Source organism: Saccoglossus kowalevskii, chromosome 15 (genome assembly GCF_978046115.1).
Source record: "Saccoglossus kowalevskii chromosome 15, keSacKowa6.1, whole genome shotgun sequence".
NCBI lineage: Eukaryota > Metazoa > Hemichordata > Enteropneusta > Harrimaniidae > Saccoglossus > Saccoglossus kowalevskii.
In genome coordinates, this window is record NC_140655.1 from 16,349,818 (window position 1) to 16,372,856 (window position 23,039).

A 23,039-nucleotide genomic window follows, 5' to 3' on the forward strand; every position below is an offset into this window, starting at 1 on the left:
ACGTCACGTTTCAATCAACATAATATATACTTGTAATTATGCACTTGATCATTACTTCAAAATCATTGAAATTAAAACACATAGTTTGGTGACGTCACACTGGCTCCAGTGACGAGATGTGCTACATGTCACTGCAATGGGAAATATCTCCCCGGCTGTGATCCCTCTAACATCGTTGCTAGAATTGCGCAATCGTAACTATAGTTTCCTAGAACGACCAAGATCTCGCTAGACACTAAAAGTCTCGTGGCTTTCTCGCTTTCAACGAGACATTTGCATCTAAGGTATATTAATTATGCTACGTTTTCACGTCGAGTCTTGAGTCTGAGCTGTACTGTCTATAACTGCACAATACCGTGCCCCATTAGATAATTGCATATTACTTTGGGGAATTCGTAATTTGACTTGAATGTATGGAAATTAATTTAATAGATTCATCATATAAATTATAATTCCGCATCATAAAATACAATGACGTTCGCCACAGGAGCATACCCTTTGTTTCACCTCAGGTTGTCTGAGGTTTCACTGATTTCGAAAAATGACAGTTTGCGATAACACTTCATACCTACACGCAAAATATATAGTACACATACAGTACTTATTGTATATCGACTTTCTCATTGTGACATTTTGACATTCTATGTGTACTTTGTTTTCTCTGTAGGGTATTCTCATTCGGTATTGGCCCCAGAGTATCGTACGGTCTTGTCAATGGCATTGCGGAAGCTGGCAGAGGAGCCGCAGAGTTTATCGGCACAGATGAGAGGATGCAGAGCAAGGTACGTCAAAAGACTGTGCAATTTTCTAGTGCGCGTGACACTCTGGCCGGACGTTTGTAGTTGGTTCATCTTGTCTTGCTAACAGACAAAATAATCCAAACTAGTGTAACCTTTTCAGGATTTCATCAGGCTTTTGCTACCTTAATGTGCGAGAGGGAGAAACATATCACATGATACTGAATCTAATATCGTCTATTAAAACTTCATTTACGCCTTGTCCGTTACCCACCTACTTGCGACAGTAGGCTGTCGCAGAGAGGACAATCATCACGCAGTGTATGATCATTAGACAGGCCCTGTGACGATAGACACATGTCAATACAGTAAATAAAATATGTTAGCACTGATAAATATGATTTATATATATATATATATTCAAAATTGCAACAAGACGTTTTGAGCTGCTAAAAGTACGCTACGACAGACAATCTGACAAGTGTTGTATTGCAAAGGCAATGTTATGTTGTCATAGAAACCATCGTTTCCCATTGGTGACAAAAGGCTACGGCTCAATTACAGTCTGAGGCTACAATAACATCGAGTATAACAAGGCCTTGATGAAATTAATACCAACAGTCAAGGATGCAACCAAATTGGTGGCCAAAGAAGTAATGCCTGTTGACGGCGTTGTTTTCTTCACTGTAGTAGGATAAATATAAAAGTTGTGGACCAATTTTCATAATTTTCAAGTGGATGTCCTTGAGAGAAGAACTAATCAATTAGATATGTTCTGTTATGCCTAGATACGGTTTTAATAGAGACGAACTTTTTTGGAAGGATTCTTAATCATTATCAGATATGGTCGTAAAATTGTACGGTAGCGAGGTGAATTAAACTGCTAAATGAAAGTGATGGTGCGTGAAAATGAAATTTGGAAATCATGAAAAAAATGTAAAATAACTGTAATCATTCCACACCTGAATAAGGTAACCGGTAATGTCACTTCGCCTGGTTCACAGGATAAGCGGTATGTTCTGACGTTTCTACATGTCACTAGGTCACGGGTCAAATATTATTCCACAACACCCAATAATACTCATTATTTTTTCCCAGCTCGTTCGGGTTTTTAACTGGTTTAAAATTATACAAGACTGATGGGTACCAATATAGTTCAATGCATTTATATGCCTAAATAAGTATAGATAATGCACAATGTTCAATCTTACCCATGCATTGCAATTGTACAACACCACATATAAACTTCATGAAACTATAGTTCATTAGGTACACCAAAATTTAAGCTTGTTATGGTTCTCGTCTCCGGCAGTATCGCCTGCCGGATATCCGGTTAATCACGAAGATTCGCATTGCACAAACCACGGCAAGGTCAGTAATGATCATGTGCCAATAGGGGGAAATGACATTCCATATGACGTATATATTCGTAAAATATCATATATATAAACTGACCAGGAATATGACAAATTCCTATAAAGTTATAAGTATGGTATAATAACTTAAAGCCAAGAACCAGACGATGTCAATTCGTGGCGCGTGTTGGATCAATACAGGCACCCTAGTGTTCACCATGTAACCGGCGATTGGGGTTCACGATTTCGATCTTCAACTATATCACTCAGGTTTCTTTCCAGTTTGACTAACGTGTTGAAAATGCCGAGTTTTGTCATAGTGGTACGTGGATCTGCTCACAAGATGTCAGGGTCACCAAAAGTGTGTGTGAGAGATTAGTTTGTGAATATACTACTGCTCACGCTAAAGGCAATTCTAAATGACAGAGAGGCACACGAACGTAGTTTATGGTAGCAAAAACACAATATTGGTTTATTGCAATACGGAGTAAACTGACATAGAGTACTGAGGGAACTGGTAATACATGAAATGTAACAGAAATCATAGGCATTTATACCCTCTATGCGAACGTGAAAGGAAACACATTTAGACGTAAACTAAGTGTCAAATATTGGTCAAAGTTAAACACTTGTGATAGGCTGCTTCACCGCCAGAATCCGTTGTCGGATATAAAGGGAGGATGAATCGAGATAATTTATCATGGATTGACTCCGCTAAAAAGTGTAGACCCTCTTCGTTGGGTAAAATCTTAAAGGGCGGTGGTCGTCGCGCCGCGTCCTGTTCGTTATGGAACTCATAGCAACGTATACAACGCGTGTAAAATACATTGTTTATTCACATGACATTCGAACACGCGCTGCGCGACGACCACCGCGCTTTAAGCAGCAACCTCGTAGAAACACGTGGTTGGGCTTGATGTTTCTGCTATGACGTTACACAGTCTGTTGTGTCAATCGTTATTGGGTTACAGCACTTGTACTTCCAGATTCTCATCCAGTGACTGGGAAGTCCAGTAAGCCATTAATTCCATTTCAACCATGTGTACGTGTAGTGTTTTATGCACCTACCATGTTGACTGTTACAACACGTAATTCGTTTCTTACAATTACAATCCAGACATTTCGTGACACTACATACTCCTTATTTTTATAGAGGCTTGGGTTTATATCGAACGAAGTGAAACTTTTCAGTTACATTCTTTGAAACAGGGACTTGAACTCTGTCATGTTAAGAGCACATTAAGACTTGTCGGCATTAGTGGTAAAACTGCGCAAACCAACTACATCCATGTGTTTAACTCGTCTGTTATTGCTGATAGACTTGGAGACGCCACTAAACATGTACATCGAATTACGTCGGGATTATTGTTAAGTGTTGTATATGCATTAGGAGACGTGATGGATTACGGGGAACAAATTCTTTTTATTTATTACTGTTATTCAATACCTGTAGGTTATCTAATGCGCACGGCGTAACCGCTAAGTGCTTAACGCTTGATTCATCCCAAAGTATGAGGTCAATTGTTCACGTTGAATAAATCAATAGTCGTGTGTATTTACCTAAATTGAGTAGTATTATAAAGCACTTCGCTCACACTATATAACCCAATTCAATGTTTATTTTCAATACACTAAGTGGTCTTTTATAACGATATAACGTCACTCGGCAAGTAAGTAGTCATGTTCAACACGTTTATTTTCATTAAACTAAGCTGTCCTGATTGACGGTTATTTTCGTTATACTGTGTACTCCAATATCACTTACATGTCCATTACAGTAGTCCAATGTCGGTTTAATTGTCCTTATACTGAGTGAAAACCAATTTCATGTTTATTTCCATCACATGTTATGTTCATTTCCTGAGTAGGCCAATGTTCAATTCATTTCTCCCACTCTAATTAAGAGCAGTCCTGTTAATTTTCATGGCACTGAGTAGTGCAAGCTCGTGGTTATTTGTATTGTACTAAGTAGTCCAATTCGCGTGTATTATTCTTTTGGTACGTGTATCTTATAAGACCAAAAGAAAATGTGCCCCTCATTTGTTTGTCTTGAAATTCTTTTTTTTCTTGATTTTTTGGCAATATTTTGGCAAATACTAAAACGGAGTCGCTGAGCAACGCCCACGTTTTCAAATAAAGCGTCTGCAGACAACACATGTTTTTTGTTTGGTTTTTGCCATGAAAAGAGTAGGCATACTGTATTTATTTCCACTATTCTGAGGTGTTCTAAATTATGTTTAATACCATTGTACTGAGTAGTCCTATTGCATGTTTTATATTCAGTAGCGACTCTAGTGATTGGTAGGGGGTCTACATCGGGGGGGCGCAGCTGAGGGAGCTCTTGGGATAATTGGAGGTGTTTTGCAATCATCTCACCAAATTTGAAAGCGTCATTTTTTCCGCTTAATTTAAGTTAATCGCCGTGACTGGAGCCAGTCTAATACGTATCCAATTGTATGTTTAAATTATGTTGATAAAACACAGTAACTCCGTTGGGGTACCATGTGTGTTTGTAGTAGTGAACGCGTTATGTGAAGTCCCACACGCTGTATCAGCTGCGCGCATTCCGCCGGACAATTCTCCAACGTATTCGTGTAAATCTATTAAATTGATTAAACAACCTGAGAGCAAGCTTTAATTGATGCTATACTAAAATTGACGCGACATCAAAGTATATTTATTGGAGAAATTGGACAAGTTACGAGTATTCTTACCTAAGCTCAACAAGGGTACGAGAATTCCCTTAAGGTCGCGTTGATATGGTACGAGTATTCTCATGGGCTACGATGACAGTGTGAGGGTATTTCGAGTTGTCTTGATAATGACATGTGATCAGCTGGGATTGCCAGATAGCTGTCTGTTGTTTTATAATAACACATATAGGCGTGAATGTATACGCGACGCAATAACAGTATTAGGATGTCGTTGGAATACGTAATAAATCAATTATAAGACTTTCAATCTCTGTTTGAATTTATCCGATATGGTTTGGTAATTGGATTTTTATGACATATTTCCTAGAATGAATTTCATCTTCGCTGTAATAATACTTTATGCTTTAGATTGAACTAATAAAGCGAGTTTACGTTAAAAGCTGTTTATGAGTTTTTTTCCAAACTAAACCTTGTATATATTACCCACACAGTTCGTATATAAAGTGCATTCAAGACTAGAAAACTGGTGCTATTAAATAATATCTATCACCGTAACGCAATAAGTTACAGCGTGCCGTAATTTTGTGGTATTTTACGGGGTATTTTCATACTACCATATTAGGAAATGCGAATTCCAAATATGGAATGATTACGCGCGTAAGCGTCCTCCAATAATAAAAACAAACATGGCTGCCACCAAGGTTTGACCGGACTTCACACAAGAACGTTTGCTGATTCTGTTCTTTTTGGATTTCGGCATTCCCATGATGTATCCTTGGAAGGAAAAGATGTATAATAATAAGGTTATTACGAGAATACATCAAAGTATGCACTCAGACAGTACGCCGTCGTGCATACTTTGAGGTATCCTCGTAATAACCTCATAATATTATTAATATTTTTTTATATCTGCACAAAAAGCACAAAAAGCCTCTGGCCCGGAAGTACACAATATATTATGGTGACATAAAAGAAAATTATTTCAACAATTAATCATTTTCTTAAATAAAAAAAGCCTATAACCCACCGAATTGAAATCGATAAATTTAACTGGATTTTATTTAGGTATGTAATTTTCCCCTAAATTTGAATTAATCCAGCGTTCGAATAAGCCGAGTGCAATGGCGTTTCTGCTATAATGTCTATTTCTCAACCTTCAAGCATATATATTAAAGTTGCTGTATATACAATTTCATACTAGTTCATGTCATCACAAAGACTTTGAATTTTGCACATTTCATATCTAACAAAATCCTGAAATTGAATTTAGAAGAATCTCCAAAAATGAATTAAAGTGATTACAACAATGACAGTTTGTTTTTGATTTGAAAATTAAACACCTCCATTTTCACTGCAGGGTAGCTCTAGTATTCCAATGTTTTAGAGATTTTATTATTTTTTATTTTTATAGTGATCTCAAAATTGTCTTCTGCATATAATAGGAAGTTGGAATGCAAGTTTAAAGTTGTGTGCATTGTGAATTCTCATGTTTCGTGAATCCCAATATCCCATCGGTATACATTTGTAGCATGACTTTGTGCAGACTGGAAACTACCCTCTTTTACATTCTCTGTAAATGGGAGCACACGTAACACGGTGTCCCCTCTAATAAGGCATAATCATAACTTTGGGCCATACGCGGATGCACACAGACTACACGGATGTTATTTTTCATCATTCGACATGTCACTCAAATATTAGTACGCGAAGTGAAATAGTTGTTGATATATCTGAGCTGTCTAATCATAGGCATTATTAGTAACATGAATAACCTCTCGTCTAGTGAATGTGTAATTTAAAGCCGTCAAATAATCGTTCCTTTCCCTTTTCCTTACATTATTTCCTTCTTTTGACAAAAATAATAAAACTTTTGAAATCCTTGAGTTGGCGTCAGTTTAAGAAGGCAATAAAAGATAGCTATGAATGGCTTAGCATTTCATTTCGATGGCGTACAATACGTAACAAAACATCGAAAGTGTTTAAATGGCGAAATTCGATAATTCCAGACTGATATAGTTTTATTGACTTCCGTTTTTAAGGAAATTGGCTATCATAAATGTGGCGATCACACTTCCTTGACTTTACATTATATTTGAGGCATTTATTATTGGTTTCTATAGTAATAAGGTCACGTGATATAACTCAACCTTCGGCTACATATGATGACAAAACCATATGGATTGTTATGATTGTCAGAAATAATTATGAATTTAAAAAAAAAATATTTTATACGAGATTGAAAAGAAAATGTTGATGTGTCAAAATCAGTATATATATGAGATTTTCGAAACAACACATTGTGATAATGTTATCTCGCTATCAGGCGTGAACGATTCAATTGTTTGTTTTGAATGCCGTAAGTGGGTATAAACGCCGTAAACAATGCCGTAAGGAGGTGTACACGCCGTAAGTAGGTAAAAACGCCGTAAGAAATGCCGTAGAGAGGTGTACACGCCGTAATTAGATATAAACGCCGTAAATAATGCCGTGAGGGGGTATACCCGTCATAAGTTAGCCTCTCAAGATGGCGACGTATTTTACCTTTAGCCCAGAGCTGCCGGCAACCTTTCGGCTGAAGGTGAATAGACGGCGTCCTCTAGAGAGGCTAGTCATAAGTAGGTATAAACGCCGTAAACAATGACGTAAGAATGTGTACAAGCCGTAAGTAGGTATAAACGCCGTAAACAATGACGTAAGAATGTGTACAAGCCGTAAGTAGGTATAAACGCCGTAAACAATGACGTAAGAATGTGTACAAGCCGTAAGTAGGTATAAACGCCGTAAACGATGCCGTGAGGGGGTATACACGTCATAAGTAGGTATAAATGCTGTAAGCCATGTCGTAAGTAAGAATTTACTTATACACAGCACAACGACGGTGGCGTGAGCAGCTACCTGTTCTACTGTTTTACTGCAAGATATTTTATTTTTTCATATATTTCAAATCACGTAAAAACTGGAATACATGTAAATGTTGCACTAAGTGATAAGTCACATGACCGTAGCCAATACATATTGCATATCACGACAATGAAAGTAATGTAATATAGAAGTTTAGGTACTGCTTTACGTAGTCTGTGTATCTTGGTATTTTACCCCTTTAAGGTCTCATGTCACTAATCAACCAATTTAAATGCCTTGCAAGAACCAATGACATTTTTTAAATATTTTTTTCTCAGGTGCTCCCTGTTTGAGGGCGTGATCATCTGGGTCAAAGGTGAGACCAACTTGTGGTCTTTTGTTTACTACTTAGCGACTGTGTACCTGTGAGTTTATTCTGTGTGTATTTGGATGTTCTAATCTTGGTATTTTTCCAGTGATTTATCTAGGTGCAATCCAAATACAGTAGGTGTGTTTTGTTTACCTGAGATTTGCAAGAGTTTGAGCTGGTCAACATGTTAGTTTTTTTCAAGTGGTTGATTACTGGCATGTTGATTTCCCATTTTTGAGCCATGTTTTCAACTTTGTTCATCATTTTCATATAGCAATCTCGTCGTATGTTAACATTGTCGTCTATAGAAAATCAATTAGTGGTATGAGCCCTGTATATTTCATTTGTCATTACATGTGTTTGCCGTATTAGTTTGGGAGTATTGTTGACTCTTATCAGTAATACTATCTAATCTTTTATTCCATTTTTTTTGAATATTTTAGAAATGTGCATGAGTTCAATAGGAATAACATATTATTTTTTACATCCTAAGAAATTGCGTTCAAATGAATAAAATATAACTGAGCCGTATTATCTCAGAAAATGCTGGAATCCAGAAAATTGTAACGAGATCCAAGCGCGTATGAGACATCTTGTAAACCCGTTCACGTGATTACAATATAAGGAAGACGCTTCCCGGGCGGATTAAGGAGATGTTATCAAATTATTGCATTCCTCCACTAGGGGGTCGTAGTGTATCGGTAATTGTCGTCACAATTTATAATTGAACTAAGGGGTCGTAATGTCGTCACCGAAAGTTATATTTATAGCATGCTACTCAACTAAGAGGTCGTATTATATCTCTGATGGTCATTGTGATAGCGTGTGATGATTCCTTCTAGATCGTTAATGTCTGATACCCACCAACGAGGGACGGTGCAACACCGTTGTTTTTCGTCACGATGTAATGGCACCATTACCATTACGTGGTTACAATGTTTACCCGATAACAGAGCGAGGTGCCAGCTTTTAGATCCAAACTATAAGTCGACACGTTCTAAGCCATCTTTATGCAGAGAAAACAACATTAGTTGTTCGGTGATATTTCAACAACAGGATGAACAAGAAAACTCGTCTTTTTCACATGTAATCCAGAACTAATGAGGCCAGAACTAGAAATTGGTGAAAAAAATAGACATGGATTGTAAGTTGAATATTGGCTTAATGGTGAAAATGACACATAGGCGGTAGTAATCATGGGAAATATTTGTATAATGTGTAAAAATGTCAGTGAAATAAAGCGATTGATATGGCATATATGTTTCATAAAAATAACAACGTCTAGGTAAATTCTGAAATAATGTTACAGTGTTGCAAGACTTTGGTAGTGAGAGCATCCATTGAACTTGAACATTAAGGTTTCATGCCACTAATCAACTTAATCAATTTAAATGCCTTTCAAGAACCAATGACATTTTTAAATATTTTTTCTCAGGTGCTCCTGTTTTAGGGCGTGATCACCTGGGTCAAAGGTGAGACCAACATGTGGTCTTTTGTTTACTACTTAGCGACTGTGTACCTGTGGGTTTATTCTGTGTGTTAATGGATGTTCTAATCTTGGTGTTTTCCAGTGATTTCTCTAGGTGCAATTTAAATACAGTAGGTGTGTCTTGTTTACTTGAGATTTGCGAGAGTTTGAGCTGGCCAACATGTTAGTTTTTTTCAAGTGGTTGATTACTGGCATGTTGATTTCCCTTTTTGAGCCATGTTTTCAACTTTGTTCATCATTTTCATATGTTAACATTGTCGTCTATGGAAATTCAATTAGTGGTATGAGCCCTGAAGAGACGGTCAATGTTTATTTACATTCCGGTGACAGTTTGCATATTCACAACTGTATGCGTGAACACACAGCGATACGGACTTGGCGCCCATGCTCGGCTAACTGTCCAACCACTCACTTTTGGGACATTCCTATTTTTTGGGGTCACGTAGCCTAAACCCCAATCTTCTCCAAAATACCCCATATTTGACCGTATATTCATAAAAACCTGGTCTTTGATCCTTGTTTGACTTATCTGAATACCGGCAATCGAATTAATATAATGCACAACCGCCGCCGTGAATATCTTGTGTACGCGTCCGAGTCGACCACGGTAACGGTGCGTAAACTATGCCCCGACAATGACAAACGTGAAGGGCCGTTAATACTTCATTCCATATTCAGTTTTTCCTACAAAAATTGCATATTACCAGTTTTAAAAAAATCATTCATTTTTTTGCCGAAATCAAATCCAACAGATCGTACTTTTTGCATTCTGATTTGTTAATAACAGACTATCGAGTCAATATACGTTGTTGCCTGTCGAATTGTCCAAGAGAACATCTTGGCGGAAAATACTTTGCATCGAGAGTTTGCGTAGGATCGAATGCACTCGACAGTGAAGATAATGAAGCTTTTGACTTCGACTGTGTTTCAACAAACCCTGATAAGTTTAACTTCGTAATTTTTAGTGGTACGTAATTAGTATTGCAGCAATAAAATATGCGTATTTTTGTGACGATTTATGTTTTTCTTAATTGTAAAAGTGGGGAAAAAATGTTTCTTTAGCACTCCACCCTGACCCTAACACTAACTCTGCCTCCATCCTCCGGCGATCCCTAATTTAATTGTACATATACGGTTATATAATTCAATTGAGGCTTGGGCAAGGGTTAGTCTTGATTTCTAATAACTAATTTCGCAATTTTATTTTGCCGAATAAGAAGTATTATTATACATCTGTCACCGTGACGCCATAAGTTACAGCGTGTCGTAATTTTGCGGTATTGCACTGGATATTTTCACCTTACCATATTAGGAAACTCCAAATATGGAACGATTACGCGCGTAAGCGTCCTCTGATAATAACAAAATAATCATGGCTGCCGCCAGGGTTTGATGGTAAACCATACAAAGAAGCTCGCTAAATCTGTTTTAAACGTTTTGGATTTCGGCATTCCTATGATGTATTCCTGGGAGGAAAAGATGTACATTAATAATATTCATAACATTCCTTTCAATCTGTCAATATATGTATAAAATAGAGTCTTCTGAACAATTGGGAAATATTCGTCCCAAAATAAGTAACACTGATACAGTTGAAGATTTAGAGAAAAATGTGCAAAATAAGAAACCGACCACAGATTGCGACTTTGAGTGTAGTGCAGTTCGAATACAGAAACTGACATTACCCAGGGTATTACTGGGTAACTCATAGAATGATTGGAACGAATCGGCGAATATATAAAGTCGGTATTTAGTGCAAATTCAGATCAAAACTCGTATGACAAATGACAATCATATATAATAATATAGATATACACTTTATTTTGTGTAGCGAGTCACGTACTAACCATTATACATGAATAAAACTGCCAGTATAAATTGTTGTTGTTTTTTAAGTGGTGTGCTATCAAAACTCAGAAGTTTAACACTTTTGGAATTTGTGAAATATTAAGCAATGTATTTTATATTTTTTTTTTTTATTTCTAGGTTATATCTTCGGTTAAAAAAGCATTGCAACCTTTCATCAGCGAAGTGACAATCGAGTGGTCTTTGCCAGCTGGTCTGCAGGTCAGTCAGAGTTTCACTGAGACCCCCACGCTGATGCCCGGAGAACGCTTAATAATCTACGGTATCCTCTACGACACATGCGCAGTTACGAGACAGAGCGAAGAAACAACGAGCGCCCCAAAGCGAAGTCCGTATAACGAGAAGGTGTCTTCAAAGGATATATGTAGTTATGATGAAGTTACTAACGTGAATAGTAAGTCCAATTAGTGAACATACGAATACGTATGTTGTTTAAGCAGACATTATTGACAAAGTATAGTGCGCCGTGACATGTCTATGTGAATAGTGGTAACACCACTTTTTATTTGTTTGTTTGTTTGTTTGTTTGTTTGTTTGTTTGTTTGTTTGCTTGCTTGCTTGCTTGCTTGCTTGCTTGCTTGCTTGCTTGCTTGCTTGCTTGCTTGCTTGCTTGTTTGTTTGTTTGTTTGTTTGTTTGTTTGTTTGTTTGTTTGTTTGTTTGTTTGTTTGTTTGTTTGTTTGTTTGTTTGTTTGTTTGTTTGTTTGTTTGTTTGTTTGTTCGTTCGTTCGTTCGTTCGTTCGTTCGTTCGTTCGTTCGTTCGTTCGTTCGTTCGTTCGTTCGTTCGTTCGTTCGTTCGTTCGTTCGTTCGTTCGTTCGTTCGTTCGTTCGTTCGTTCGTTCGTTCGTTCGTTCGTTCGTTCGTTCGTTCGTTCGTTCGTTCGTTCGTTCGTTCGTTCGTTCGTTCGTTCGTTCGTTCGTTCGTTCGTTCGTTCGTTCGTTCGTTCGTTCGTTCGTTCGTTCGTTCGTTCGTTCGTTCGTTCGTTCGTTCGTTCATTCATTCATTCATTCATTCATTCATTCATTCATTCATTCATTCATTCATTCATTCATTCATTCATTCATTCATTCATTCATTCATTCATTCATTCATTCATTCATTCATTCATTCATTCATTCATTCATTCATTCATTCATTCATTCATTCATTCATTCATTCATTCATTCATTCATTTATTGCAATAAGCTAAAAATGAAGTAAATAAATCCATCGTAACTTGATACATGACTTAGTTCAATATCTGTCATATGTCTGATTATTTTAGATAATAACGTGGATGAGCTAAAGCCTGTTCCGCAAGTAAATCATCTCGACAGTAGCGCGTTAGTGGCACTACGACAGAAGCTATCTCGTGACGAGTCAGAGTCTGACAAGAACGAAGTAGAAGAGATAGTCGATGACCAGGTAACGTTGGTTACATTATATGATGGCCTTTCCTGTTTATAAGCCAGCTCTGACCCACCGTGTGGCCAACGGTAATGTTTTCAGCAAAGTTGCGACTATGTATTGACCGATCAAATCAAATAAGTTATTTATGTAGATGTCTGTCTTGTATAGTCCAATAGTCGTGGATAGCGGCCATTTTGGCAGTATTATAGTGCTTTTACAATAGGTTCCTATGGAACAGATATTATGCCATATCTCAAATTGTAGGCTAATGACATAGGCTGAAAAAATAATATATTGTTAATGGTGGGGTATTTTTTGTTTTCCTGATTTTTTTCAAAAATCTGGGTTTTTAAAAGTGTCAAAAAATGCAATTTTTGTTTAACATTGCGCTCTATGGAATTGTTCTAAAAATAGCGATTTTTGAAAAAATATTAGGCACGTTTCTCAAAATACGCCAATGTAACACACAAGAGAATGCTATTTCAGTGTGCCTTGGGACAATAGCTCTATGATTTTACACAATAAACCAATGAACGTTTTCACGCGATTTATGACCAACAAAGTTCAAGTCGAGGTGTCGTCACCTGCGCATGCGTCAGATGGCCATAGCGTGTCATTGTTTACAAACACGCGTCTACCCATGAGCCTTTGCGTTTTAGCGTGTGTTGCTATCATCGCTTGGGACTCAATTCCCGCTTAAAATATTTATTATTACAGTGTATATATAACGTATTTACCTGCGAGATACAGCATTCTGTATATAGCGTTTTTTATGATTATTATTATTTATTATTATCATAATCATTAAGTTATCCCATCTGTTCGACTATATATATATATATATAAGTTGGGATGATATTAAAACATTCAGTCCCTATTTGTTTTCAGGTTCAACAACGATACTTCGACATCTTGTCTCGGAGTGGTAGAGCTTTGTCCAATCCCGAGACTGCCTTCGATTCCGCGCTTCTTCGAAAACTACTGGACAGCCTAGCCGAGGAGCAAAGAGCAAAGGCAGTAAGGAAAGAGGAGCGAAGGGCTAAATATCGGGAGAGACTGACTAACAACAACGGACCGAGACGAAAAATCAGCGATATCGTCCTTGCACCATTCAGTTCAGAATGGGACAATTTGCTTCAGGGTTTGGAACCAAGTCCCTGTGACAGTTTGTTTCGATTTTCCTGGGACGAGGATGGGCTACTCCCGTTAAAGGAAGGGGGTAAAGAGGGTGTCGCTGTATTGAGAGGACTGTTCTGTGGCCGGCCTTTCCATTGCCAAATATATTTCGATTTGTCCAGCATTATTGATGGGTCACCTAGGTCTCTGAACGAGGAGGAGTTCTTTGATGACACAGTTCACCGCTTAGCAGCAAAGTCTTGTATACAAGCAGTTGAGAGCTTGTACTACCAAACTGCAAACAATGAAGGTAATACTAAGTAGTCATTTTTGAAGACCCCTTAGTTGAATGTCATTTCTTCCAATTTTCAGTGATGTGGGCCACGTCCTGTGCGATAATACAATTTCCAAACAATGCAAAACATATAATAATAATAATTACTTACTAAAATAACATATTATTTCTGTTGGTTGGGAAGAACTAGCTTTTCTTTTCTCTGATTTTTTTAGTCGCATCGCACAACTGTTTTAATTTTTAAGACATGTTTTTGGTACCCGTATATTCAAATTTTTACTTCCTGATGACATAACCAAGATTTTCATTTTTGATAATTACTCTCCCTTTAAAAACCAGCAGCATGTGTTTCATGGATATATAGTAATTCAATCTCACTTTACCAAACCGACCTTTGTGGCTGTTGTTTGGAAAGTGTTCAAGCTTGATAACATGTTTAAGCTGTAACAGATTCTGTGTCATTCCATTGAAAAATGATTTCATGGCCCTATCAATTTATCTAACTAATTAGACTATTAACGCTCATTTTTTTGCTAAACCGGAAGCAACAGTTAGAGTAAGATGATTTGGCCTTTCCGGATCTAAGTTAATTTTGCTAAAGTACAATTTTGTTTTTGTTTTCAATATATCCCAATATTTACTTACATGAACTTATTTCGGTGGCATGTCTTATGTGCGCCCGGAGTTACCTGTGCATTCAGGATGTAAAGAGTTATTGATTGGTGTCAAAACAAGGGTTGTTTTTTTATAAAAAATTCACACACTAAAATGTTGATATCAAAATACAACATCGAAAAAGAAAATTTTAAACACATCATCACAATGACGGTATTTAACAAAGGCGGTATATGCTGACCGAGCGAAATCGACGTATTTATTTTAAAACGTTTTTCGATTTTGATTCTTCAAACAAAACGTATTAGATTCCCACGAATCGAGAATTGTGCCCTGATTGATAAAGAATGGGAATTCGTTATATATATTCTACAAATAACGGGAAATCGTGAGATCTCAATTGCAAATGCAGCTTTTGCTTGAAGCCTGATTGCCTACTAGGGCGAAAACAAGCATGCGTGTTTAGCAGCTCCCCGTTTCAGATCCCACGAGATGTAGTAATACGCAATGAGTTTACCAAACTGTAAACACGAGGTCGTATTTCAATCAGTCAACTGTGGTGGACATAACATGTCCATTACAATTGTGTCTACGGATGAAGTCAGCGGAAATCTCCTAAGAGTTGAGGTGGAAATTGTGTTCCGCTTTCAAATGTCAGGATGGAAAGAAATTAACAAGCCTTTCACGTAATCTCTCTTTCTATTGATGTACAATCTACCCTATCTCTGCCCTACCTGTTCAGATGCTGTTGACAGGGCATTGCCAGACAGAATATAACATTATTGTTTTTTCGAAAATATAATAATTTGATTCAATTTAAGATTTGTTTAACCCAAATTATAAGAATAATACTGCATAATGCTGTCTCCATCTTACGTGGTTGCTACTCAAATTTGCATGATATTTCATCTTATTTTTTAGCCCCCCTCGCTAAATCTTACATTATAACTATCAACAGCGTAATCACGTAAGTGAATTATTCACCAATATGGTAATATTTTGCAGACATCCTCAAAAGGGATCGCCGTTCAGTCTGCCCCAAGCAAACTGCTCCACGCGTTTCCTTGACTGCGCCTCTTATTTCAATTACAGCCGCGGCGAAAGATGGAAATACCACATCATGTGACGTCATCAACGATTGTGAGAGCTCTGCGAAACTGAAGACTAAAAGCGTTGAGATAAGTGAAGCCAGTGGCGTTATATCGAGACAGACTACCTTTGTTACTGTAAACCAAGAAACAAACGAAGAGCTGCCTAACTTTGTCCAGGTAATCATATAAACCCACATGTACGCCTTCATGTATATTTCAACTCTAATTATCAGCTTAGGATAATCCTTGGATTAAAGGAATAGTCGTCAGATAAATAACGCAGATCGGGGATAATCATTTTAACTCCAATTTACGAGGACCTGGGGATTGGTTTATCCATGGTGTATCATATAACAGAATGCCTAATTATATAAAAGCTTACAAGCGCACAATCACATTTCAGCTAATTTGGACGAACTATAGGCCGTCGCTATGTGACGTCATATGTTTACGTTTTCGGAAACCAGCTTGCGAATGTCTCTCGCTGATCAGCACTAACAGGCCTGTAAGTTGTTTTATTAACAGAAACACACATATGTATATTTAAATACAACGGCAGCAAACAACGCCATTATTGTATCTTCGACTGGCGAGTACGAACGACCGGTTCGTGTCAGTCAGACACTGCGCACGCGCAACCGCGTAGAACGTAAAAAAGTGCAACGGCCTGGAGATTGATTGTCGTGATGCCCAAGTACAAAATTTTATCTACTCACAATCTCAAGTTTATTCATTTAAAGCACGGTGGTCGTCGCGCAGCGCGTGTTTGAATTTCATGTAAATAAACAATGTATTTTAAACGCGTTGTATACGTCGCTATGAGTCCCATATCGAACAGGACGCGGCGCGACGACCACCGCCCTTTAAGTGGCGACGTCAAACCTTTAACAGAATAAAACCTACATAATTGTTTCCATAATTTTCCAAAGTTTTCATGTTGAATGACACTTGTAACGAAATTGGGAAATTATGTAAATTTGATCCAAAACTTTCAATAATAATACAGGAAAAATATTGAAAATATGGAAAATGTTGCACCATCATTTTGGTGAGAGGGGGGGGGTATGCAAATTTATAGGGTTATTTCATTATAATATCAACATAAATACATTTCATGATTTAAATTTGTTTTTTACTTTTTTATTCACAGTTTCAAAGTGAAAATCGTCAGTGTATTTTTAAGTGCAATAACGCAAATAGATAGCAAATCAGCAAAGAACATACACTACATTATCAAATCCGTGAGAGGAGAATTTTTGAGCCTCCATTCAATAGCAGGTGTTTAGGATAAAATTGTAAGCAGTATAGATTAAGAGATATAACAAAGTGTCAAATCATTCAATAAGTTCTTGTAAAAAATGTTATGTTACAGACTCAGTCGATAAATCGGGGTATCCAGAAGACAATCTTTCGACGCTGTTCTCAACGCCGTAGTGGTTATACAGCAGGCCTGGGTAGGCGCCTTGATGCTTCTTTTAATGACACTGATGAGGACGTGTTTCTTTCAACCGGTATGTGTTCCATTGATTCTCGTTGATAATGATCAACGTGCGTCGCGCAGCACATTAGACAGATGAAATGATGCACCATGGTTAAAGTCGGTTTAGGTGGAATCCTGCTTAGAAGTGTAAATTACAATCGGAAGGTCTCCGTAGGGCAAAGATATTCCTGAGCAGGAAGTTGGCTTAACAAAAGTGTGAGGGTCACCCTTCTATTTCCCGCGACAATATTGATTATATTGTTGAGTGGCAGTCATTTTCAGTTTTAAGAATGGTTTGGAAATTATATCATATCTCAAATTATTGGCTCGTGAAAAATGGGTTGACAAGTATATATTTTGACTTTATTGTAACAGTTATCAATGCAGTTGTCTATTACAGATTTTGTTGATACACGTTATTATATATCATGGACAATTTATTTAATTGTTTACTATTCAATCTACAGGTTTTCCTGATCCTCTGTCTAATTCCAGTCATCCCATATACAGTGGAGGTTGTCCCTTGGATGAGTACGTTGATCCTCCAAGTCCCAGTCCTACATATCTTACAAAGGGAACAATGTTTGGTATGTAACACAATTATCTTTTCATATACCGGTAACACAAGATACAGCATTGACTCGAATTTCCCATACATTATAAGAGTTAACGTCTATGCATTGTATTCAGCACACATGCATGATCCTGACAACTTTATGTCTTAAGCAAGTGTTAGGAGAGTCACACACAAATATATAGTTCATGTGATTTGTTTTGTTTGGGTTTCAAAACAGGGCCTTGTATGTACCATCCTTAAGATTCCTTGGCGGTTATTCGGGTGTAATAATCTGTTCTCACTAACTTTCTCCTCATCGCAGGTCGTCACTTTTCATTCAGCACATCCATAAGTTCAACAGCCATAAATAATGATGAACGTTCGTCGTCTCTGAAAAAGAAAGCAACCTCTCTATTAGCTGGGAAGCTGTCACGGGGCAGACTGGGCAGTGTACCTTCAAAGAAACCGATGTTCAAAGCATTCATTCCTGACCGAACACTAAGTACAGAAATGGTTGAGCTGATCTCATTGGTGGATCTACAGATGGCATGCGGTGCCTGGGAGCTCAATTATAAATTGGCGGAAGCAATTGACATACCTCTGGAAAGTTTAAGACGATCATCTCCTCTTTGTTACATGCGTCCTCCTGCGTGCACGTGTGGCCAGGAGATACAGATCCGAGTGGAAGATCTCTCTGAGGAAGTGGACAGTGGAGAAGAACGTGAATCAGATGATCGCGGGAGTAGTGCTAGTACTCCTGGCACTCTTAGGAGACAACAACGTGTTTCCGAAGATGATGCTCATACAGCAGAATTGGTGGATGGCGACATCCCGGGGCAAAGTGATGATAACCCGGATTGTGATCTCCCAAAAACGACTCCAAAAAAGATTAACGCCAAGAGTAGGCAAGGAAGTCGAGAGGTTCCAGTAACACAGAGTGAGAAGCGTGAGACAATAGCTTTGTTTCCTGAGAGCGGGATGACAAAGAGACGAAAGTTCAGCACTAGTAAAGATTCGAAAGATTCTTCTTTGTCGATGCACAATTCAAGCCAGGAAATACCTTCAAAAAGACCGGAGTCCTATCGCTTTGGTAGATTTTCAACAACAGATGAAGAATTTTCAGAGTTCTCTGATGTATTTTCACCTACGTCGCCGCCCGACTTTGGAACGCCCATTTTCCGTATTGATGACGAGGAAACCAACCAGTTATGGGCCACATCGCTTGCTCTCTCCTGGCTTGAATATAAATGTTCCAGTTTTTTTGAAGAATGGGAACTCATTGCAGCAAAAGCTGACAGATGGTTGTCTGTTCAGAACTTGCCAAATGGATTTGATTTGCCGAGTCTTAAAGCTGCTGCAGCTCAGGTATTGGTGCTATTAGGCAGGCCAAAGTTACAAAGGCAGGCCAGCGTTGGTCAGTAAAACCAACACTTAATATGGTGCGCCCTAGAAGCTCAATGTTGTTCACAATCGCATTGTTATCGACAGTTACCTCAAATAATGTAACAACAGTGTTCCTTAGATTGAACAATAGGCACGATTTTTAAAACTATTCTTTCCAAAATAATGAACTTTGAACCTTCATGTCCAGCCACCATTCACATAGAGGTTAATGAAACGCATCAATGCCACTGGTACTAAATTATTCATACTTTAGTTAATGATGCATATCACCGGCGCTGGTAGTAACTCATTATAGCAATCTTTCGTTTGCTAAGGTTATGTAAATTACAGAATTAGACCAGGTGGCCCGTTCCATTCTAAACTGAAATAAGGCTAAAATGACTGCAGCCACGCAGATATATCAAAGCAGGTGTAAATACTATTATGAAACATGTGTTTTAATTAAGCAATTATACATTCGATAAAAGTGTAATTTCAATTTTAATTTCTATATTTAATCATTAAATGGTGTTCATAATAGGACATTCCACGATGCGTAACACAAATACGTCTAATTTCTATAAAATTGTTGATGGATGTCGAGTATTGTATATTTTTATGTATTATGTAAATCAAGACGTGAGTTACAAAATATAAATGTAAATTTACATTGATAACATTATTATGCACTATTACAATTTATACCGTTTACTGTTCTTAATGTGCGGCAATACGGATATCAACATATTGTATGTAAACAATGGAAGGCATCATTCCTATAAATTGCACTCTCTCGTGATGAAACATGATGTACATAGTTGGAAGTAACGTCGTCCAAATCGAGCACTGTTTTTGTAGTCGTTTGTCATCTAGTATAAACTCTCTGAAACTTTTTATTGTGGTATGACTACAGACCATATCGATATGGCCTCCTGAAATAGTTTCTATGTGCTTTGTCACAAGAGGGCGTGCTTTAGTAATGTTATTTCTGAAAGTTAAGGGATCTGTAATAAAGTACTGCCGTTCGATCAATGCATAACATAACCATATTTTCTGGGTAGCTGTAATTGACACCTACACTGCATTCGATGTATGTAAATTTTAATACGCTTAAAGCGGGGGAGTCGTCGCCTGCGCATGCGTCAGATGACCATAGTGTGTCATTGTTTACAAACAAGCGTCTACCCATGAGCCTTTGCGTTTTCTCGCGCGTGCGCAGGTGACGACCCTCCCGCTTTAAGCTTATCACTGTAATATAATTTTCGCGACTCTTTATACCTCAGAACACTTATATTGTATATTATTTTATCAAACCACAGAGATATAAGGATATGTATATTTAAATTGTTTTTTACACGTCAGCAGATATATGGGCAATATTTATATGGTGCTAGATGAGGTATACATCAAGATTTTAAACTACAACTGATTGTGGACAGAGAAAGGGCCTGTGTGGCAACATTTGACAATAATGATAATCATATGTAGATATTTTTCACCAATTTTACTTACCACCTAAAAATTGTATATACTAGTATGGCTACACATATCTTACATAGAGGCACATTCAGTTTAGCTTAAAGCGCGGTGGTCGTCGCGCAGCGCGTGTTCGAATTTCATGTAAATAAACAATGTATTTTACACGCGTTGTATACGTCGCTATGAGTCCCATATCGAACAGGACACGGCACGACGACTGCCTTCCTTTAATATTCGATGACATTGTATTTATCGATGTGTCGGGAACATTGGTTGATCTGGTATTGAAACATAACAAGGATATTCCACAATAAGGTGATATCAACGAATTGTACTAAAATCCGTATAAATACCTGTAACATACATAGCATATCATATACATTATTACTGATTCGGTGTATTTATCATACTTTAGTTGTTGACAGTCTAATGAATGATTTCGCCGATGGTCACGTGTTTAGTAAGGCAAATCGAGACACTGGAGAATACAGGAACGAGCAACTGCGGTATTTTCTTTGCGGAATGTCTGTTGGGACTCGTGTTGTTTCGAGCATTCAACATGCAAAAATTGCCTTCGAATATTCCAAGACATGATACATCATATTACTATGTTTTTAACTAAATTGATACACCGAAAACCTGAATTTGAAGGTGGCCAGGCCAGCAAACGATAATATTTTCATACGTCGATGTTAAAGCGAAAACAAGTCTACGCCACATAAAATGAATAGTAGTACCTAAATTAAATCTGCTGTGAGACGTATTTGATATATGTTTTCAATAACGATTTGCCGTTATACAGCGGCTGTTGACTTGTTACGCGCATAGAACGCCGTGCCGCAGGCGAGAAGTTGCATGAAACATCATTAATGTTTACCGCTGTTGCCTGTTCTTCTATTCTTCTTTGTTTTTGAATAAATCAACTCAAGATTCTTTATTGTTTATTAAAGCGTTTTCAGTCACATCTGCAACACACAGTTCAGATGTTTCATTTACAGATCCAATATTTTTCATTTTATAATAATAATTGTGATTTACAATTTTGTACTGTATTGTGTACGTAATAATGCACAAAATGAATTTAATATTAACCTGTCTGGCCACTGTTTTTTCACAGAATTCTGTATTTTTTGCTACACTTTCCAATTTTTCTATCTACAATTTTAAGCACAAGCTAGAACGTTAACTTACTGCAATAAAGCATATTTGTTTAAACTATAATACGATTGTGTTTCTACATAGCTGCAGCTACATATTAGATAATGACGCGAATATTCGATTGAGATACACACATACGTTATCTTATGAGAAAATTAGTTTTATTTATAGAATCATATGAGACATTTCGTTCTTTGAATCTAATGACCTACTAGTATTTTTCTGTAACATCGTGACTAAGACAGGTACTCATTGTTTGTAACCATGTTCATATGATAATTGAATTGGTTATATCTGATTGAAATAAACATACTTTTTGCCTTGGGAAAACAAAAACTTCGAGAAGGTCAGGATTTTTAAAGTAATTACAACTTTAATAAATCTAAATAAACATGTATTTATGGTCATTATGTGTCTGAGAGTAGTGAACTCGGAAAAGTAAGGTCATTATTATATATTTGAAAATAAACACATTAACACCCGGATGTAGATAAAAAAATATGCATATAGTTGAAGTGGTTAAACATGATACTTTGTTGAGTGTTTTCATGTTTATCTTGGTAGTTTATATTTCACTCTCGCTCATATGCAATCACATCCTCTCGCATTTTGTGATTTCAAAGACGTCTTCTCTTCAGCCAGACACGCTTTACTCATCTGTCCTTATTCAGATTGGCCTAGTAATTATTGTGTGGATTGGTGGGTAGAAAGAATGCATGTTTTAAAAGATGTGATCTTTTCTGAAACATTCTGTTGTGACAGCATTTCGTACTGATTTCAAGCAATATTCGGATTATAATTTATATTTTATTCATACACTTAAGGGTTTAAAGCTCTAGAATATTAATATATATCTGGTTAGTCGTTACTTCTCTGCACTTACAAGAATAACATATACATTACGAGTTATCAGTGTGCAAAAGACAGAAAATATTTTTTGTACGAACGGTCATTATGATTTAAATGCACGTATATAAACGGTATATATCTCTGTCTAATATCATTATATTGTGTTTTGACATACAAAGAGAAAGTGTACGCACAAATGCCTATCCTGAAGTTATGTGTCGTATCTAATTTCCCATCAGAATCAACCACAAAATTTCAATAGTCTATACACCATGTTATCAGTATCAAACTGAGATTAAAACGAAAGTACTTGTCAAT

At 37.2% G+C, this 23,039-nt stretch overlaps 1 protein-coding gene across 1 annotated transcript in view; it reads left to right on the forward strand.

The window, feature by feature from the left end:
• LOC102807052 (von Willebrand factor A domain-containing protein 5B1-like) overlaps positions 1-20,279 on the forward strand; it is a 61,500-nt gene extending 41,221 nt beyond the window's left edge. Inside the window, exons 2-9 of the mRNA XM_085490501.1 lie at positions 668-782; positions 11,433-11,706; positions 12,575-12,714; positions 13,588-14,125; positions 15,818-15,993; positions 17,189-17,327; positions 17,764-17,883; positions 18,175-20,279. Coding sequence (XP_085346627.1) covers positions 668-782; positions 11,433-11,706; positions 12,575-12,714; positions 13,588-14,125; positions 15,818-15,993; positions 17,189-17,327; positions 17,764-17,883; positions 18,175-19,274 — 2,602 coding nt within the window. The 3' untranslated portion in view covers positions 19,275-20,279. The remainder of the gene's footprint in view (positions 1-667; positions 783-11,432; positions 11,707-12,574; positions 12,715-13,587; positions 14,126-15,817; positions 15,994-17,188; positions 17,328-17,763; positions 17,884-18,174) is intronic.
• Positions 20,280-23,039: the final 2,760 nt, after the last annotated feature.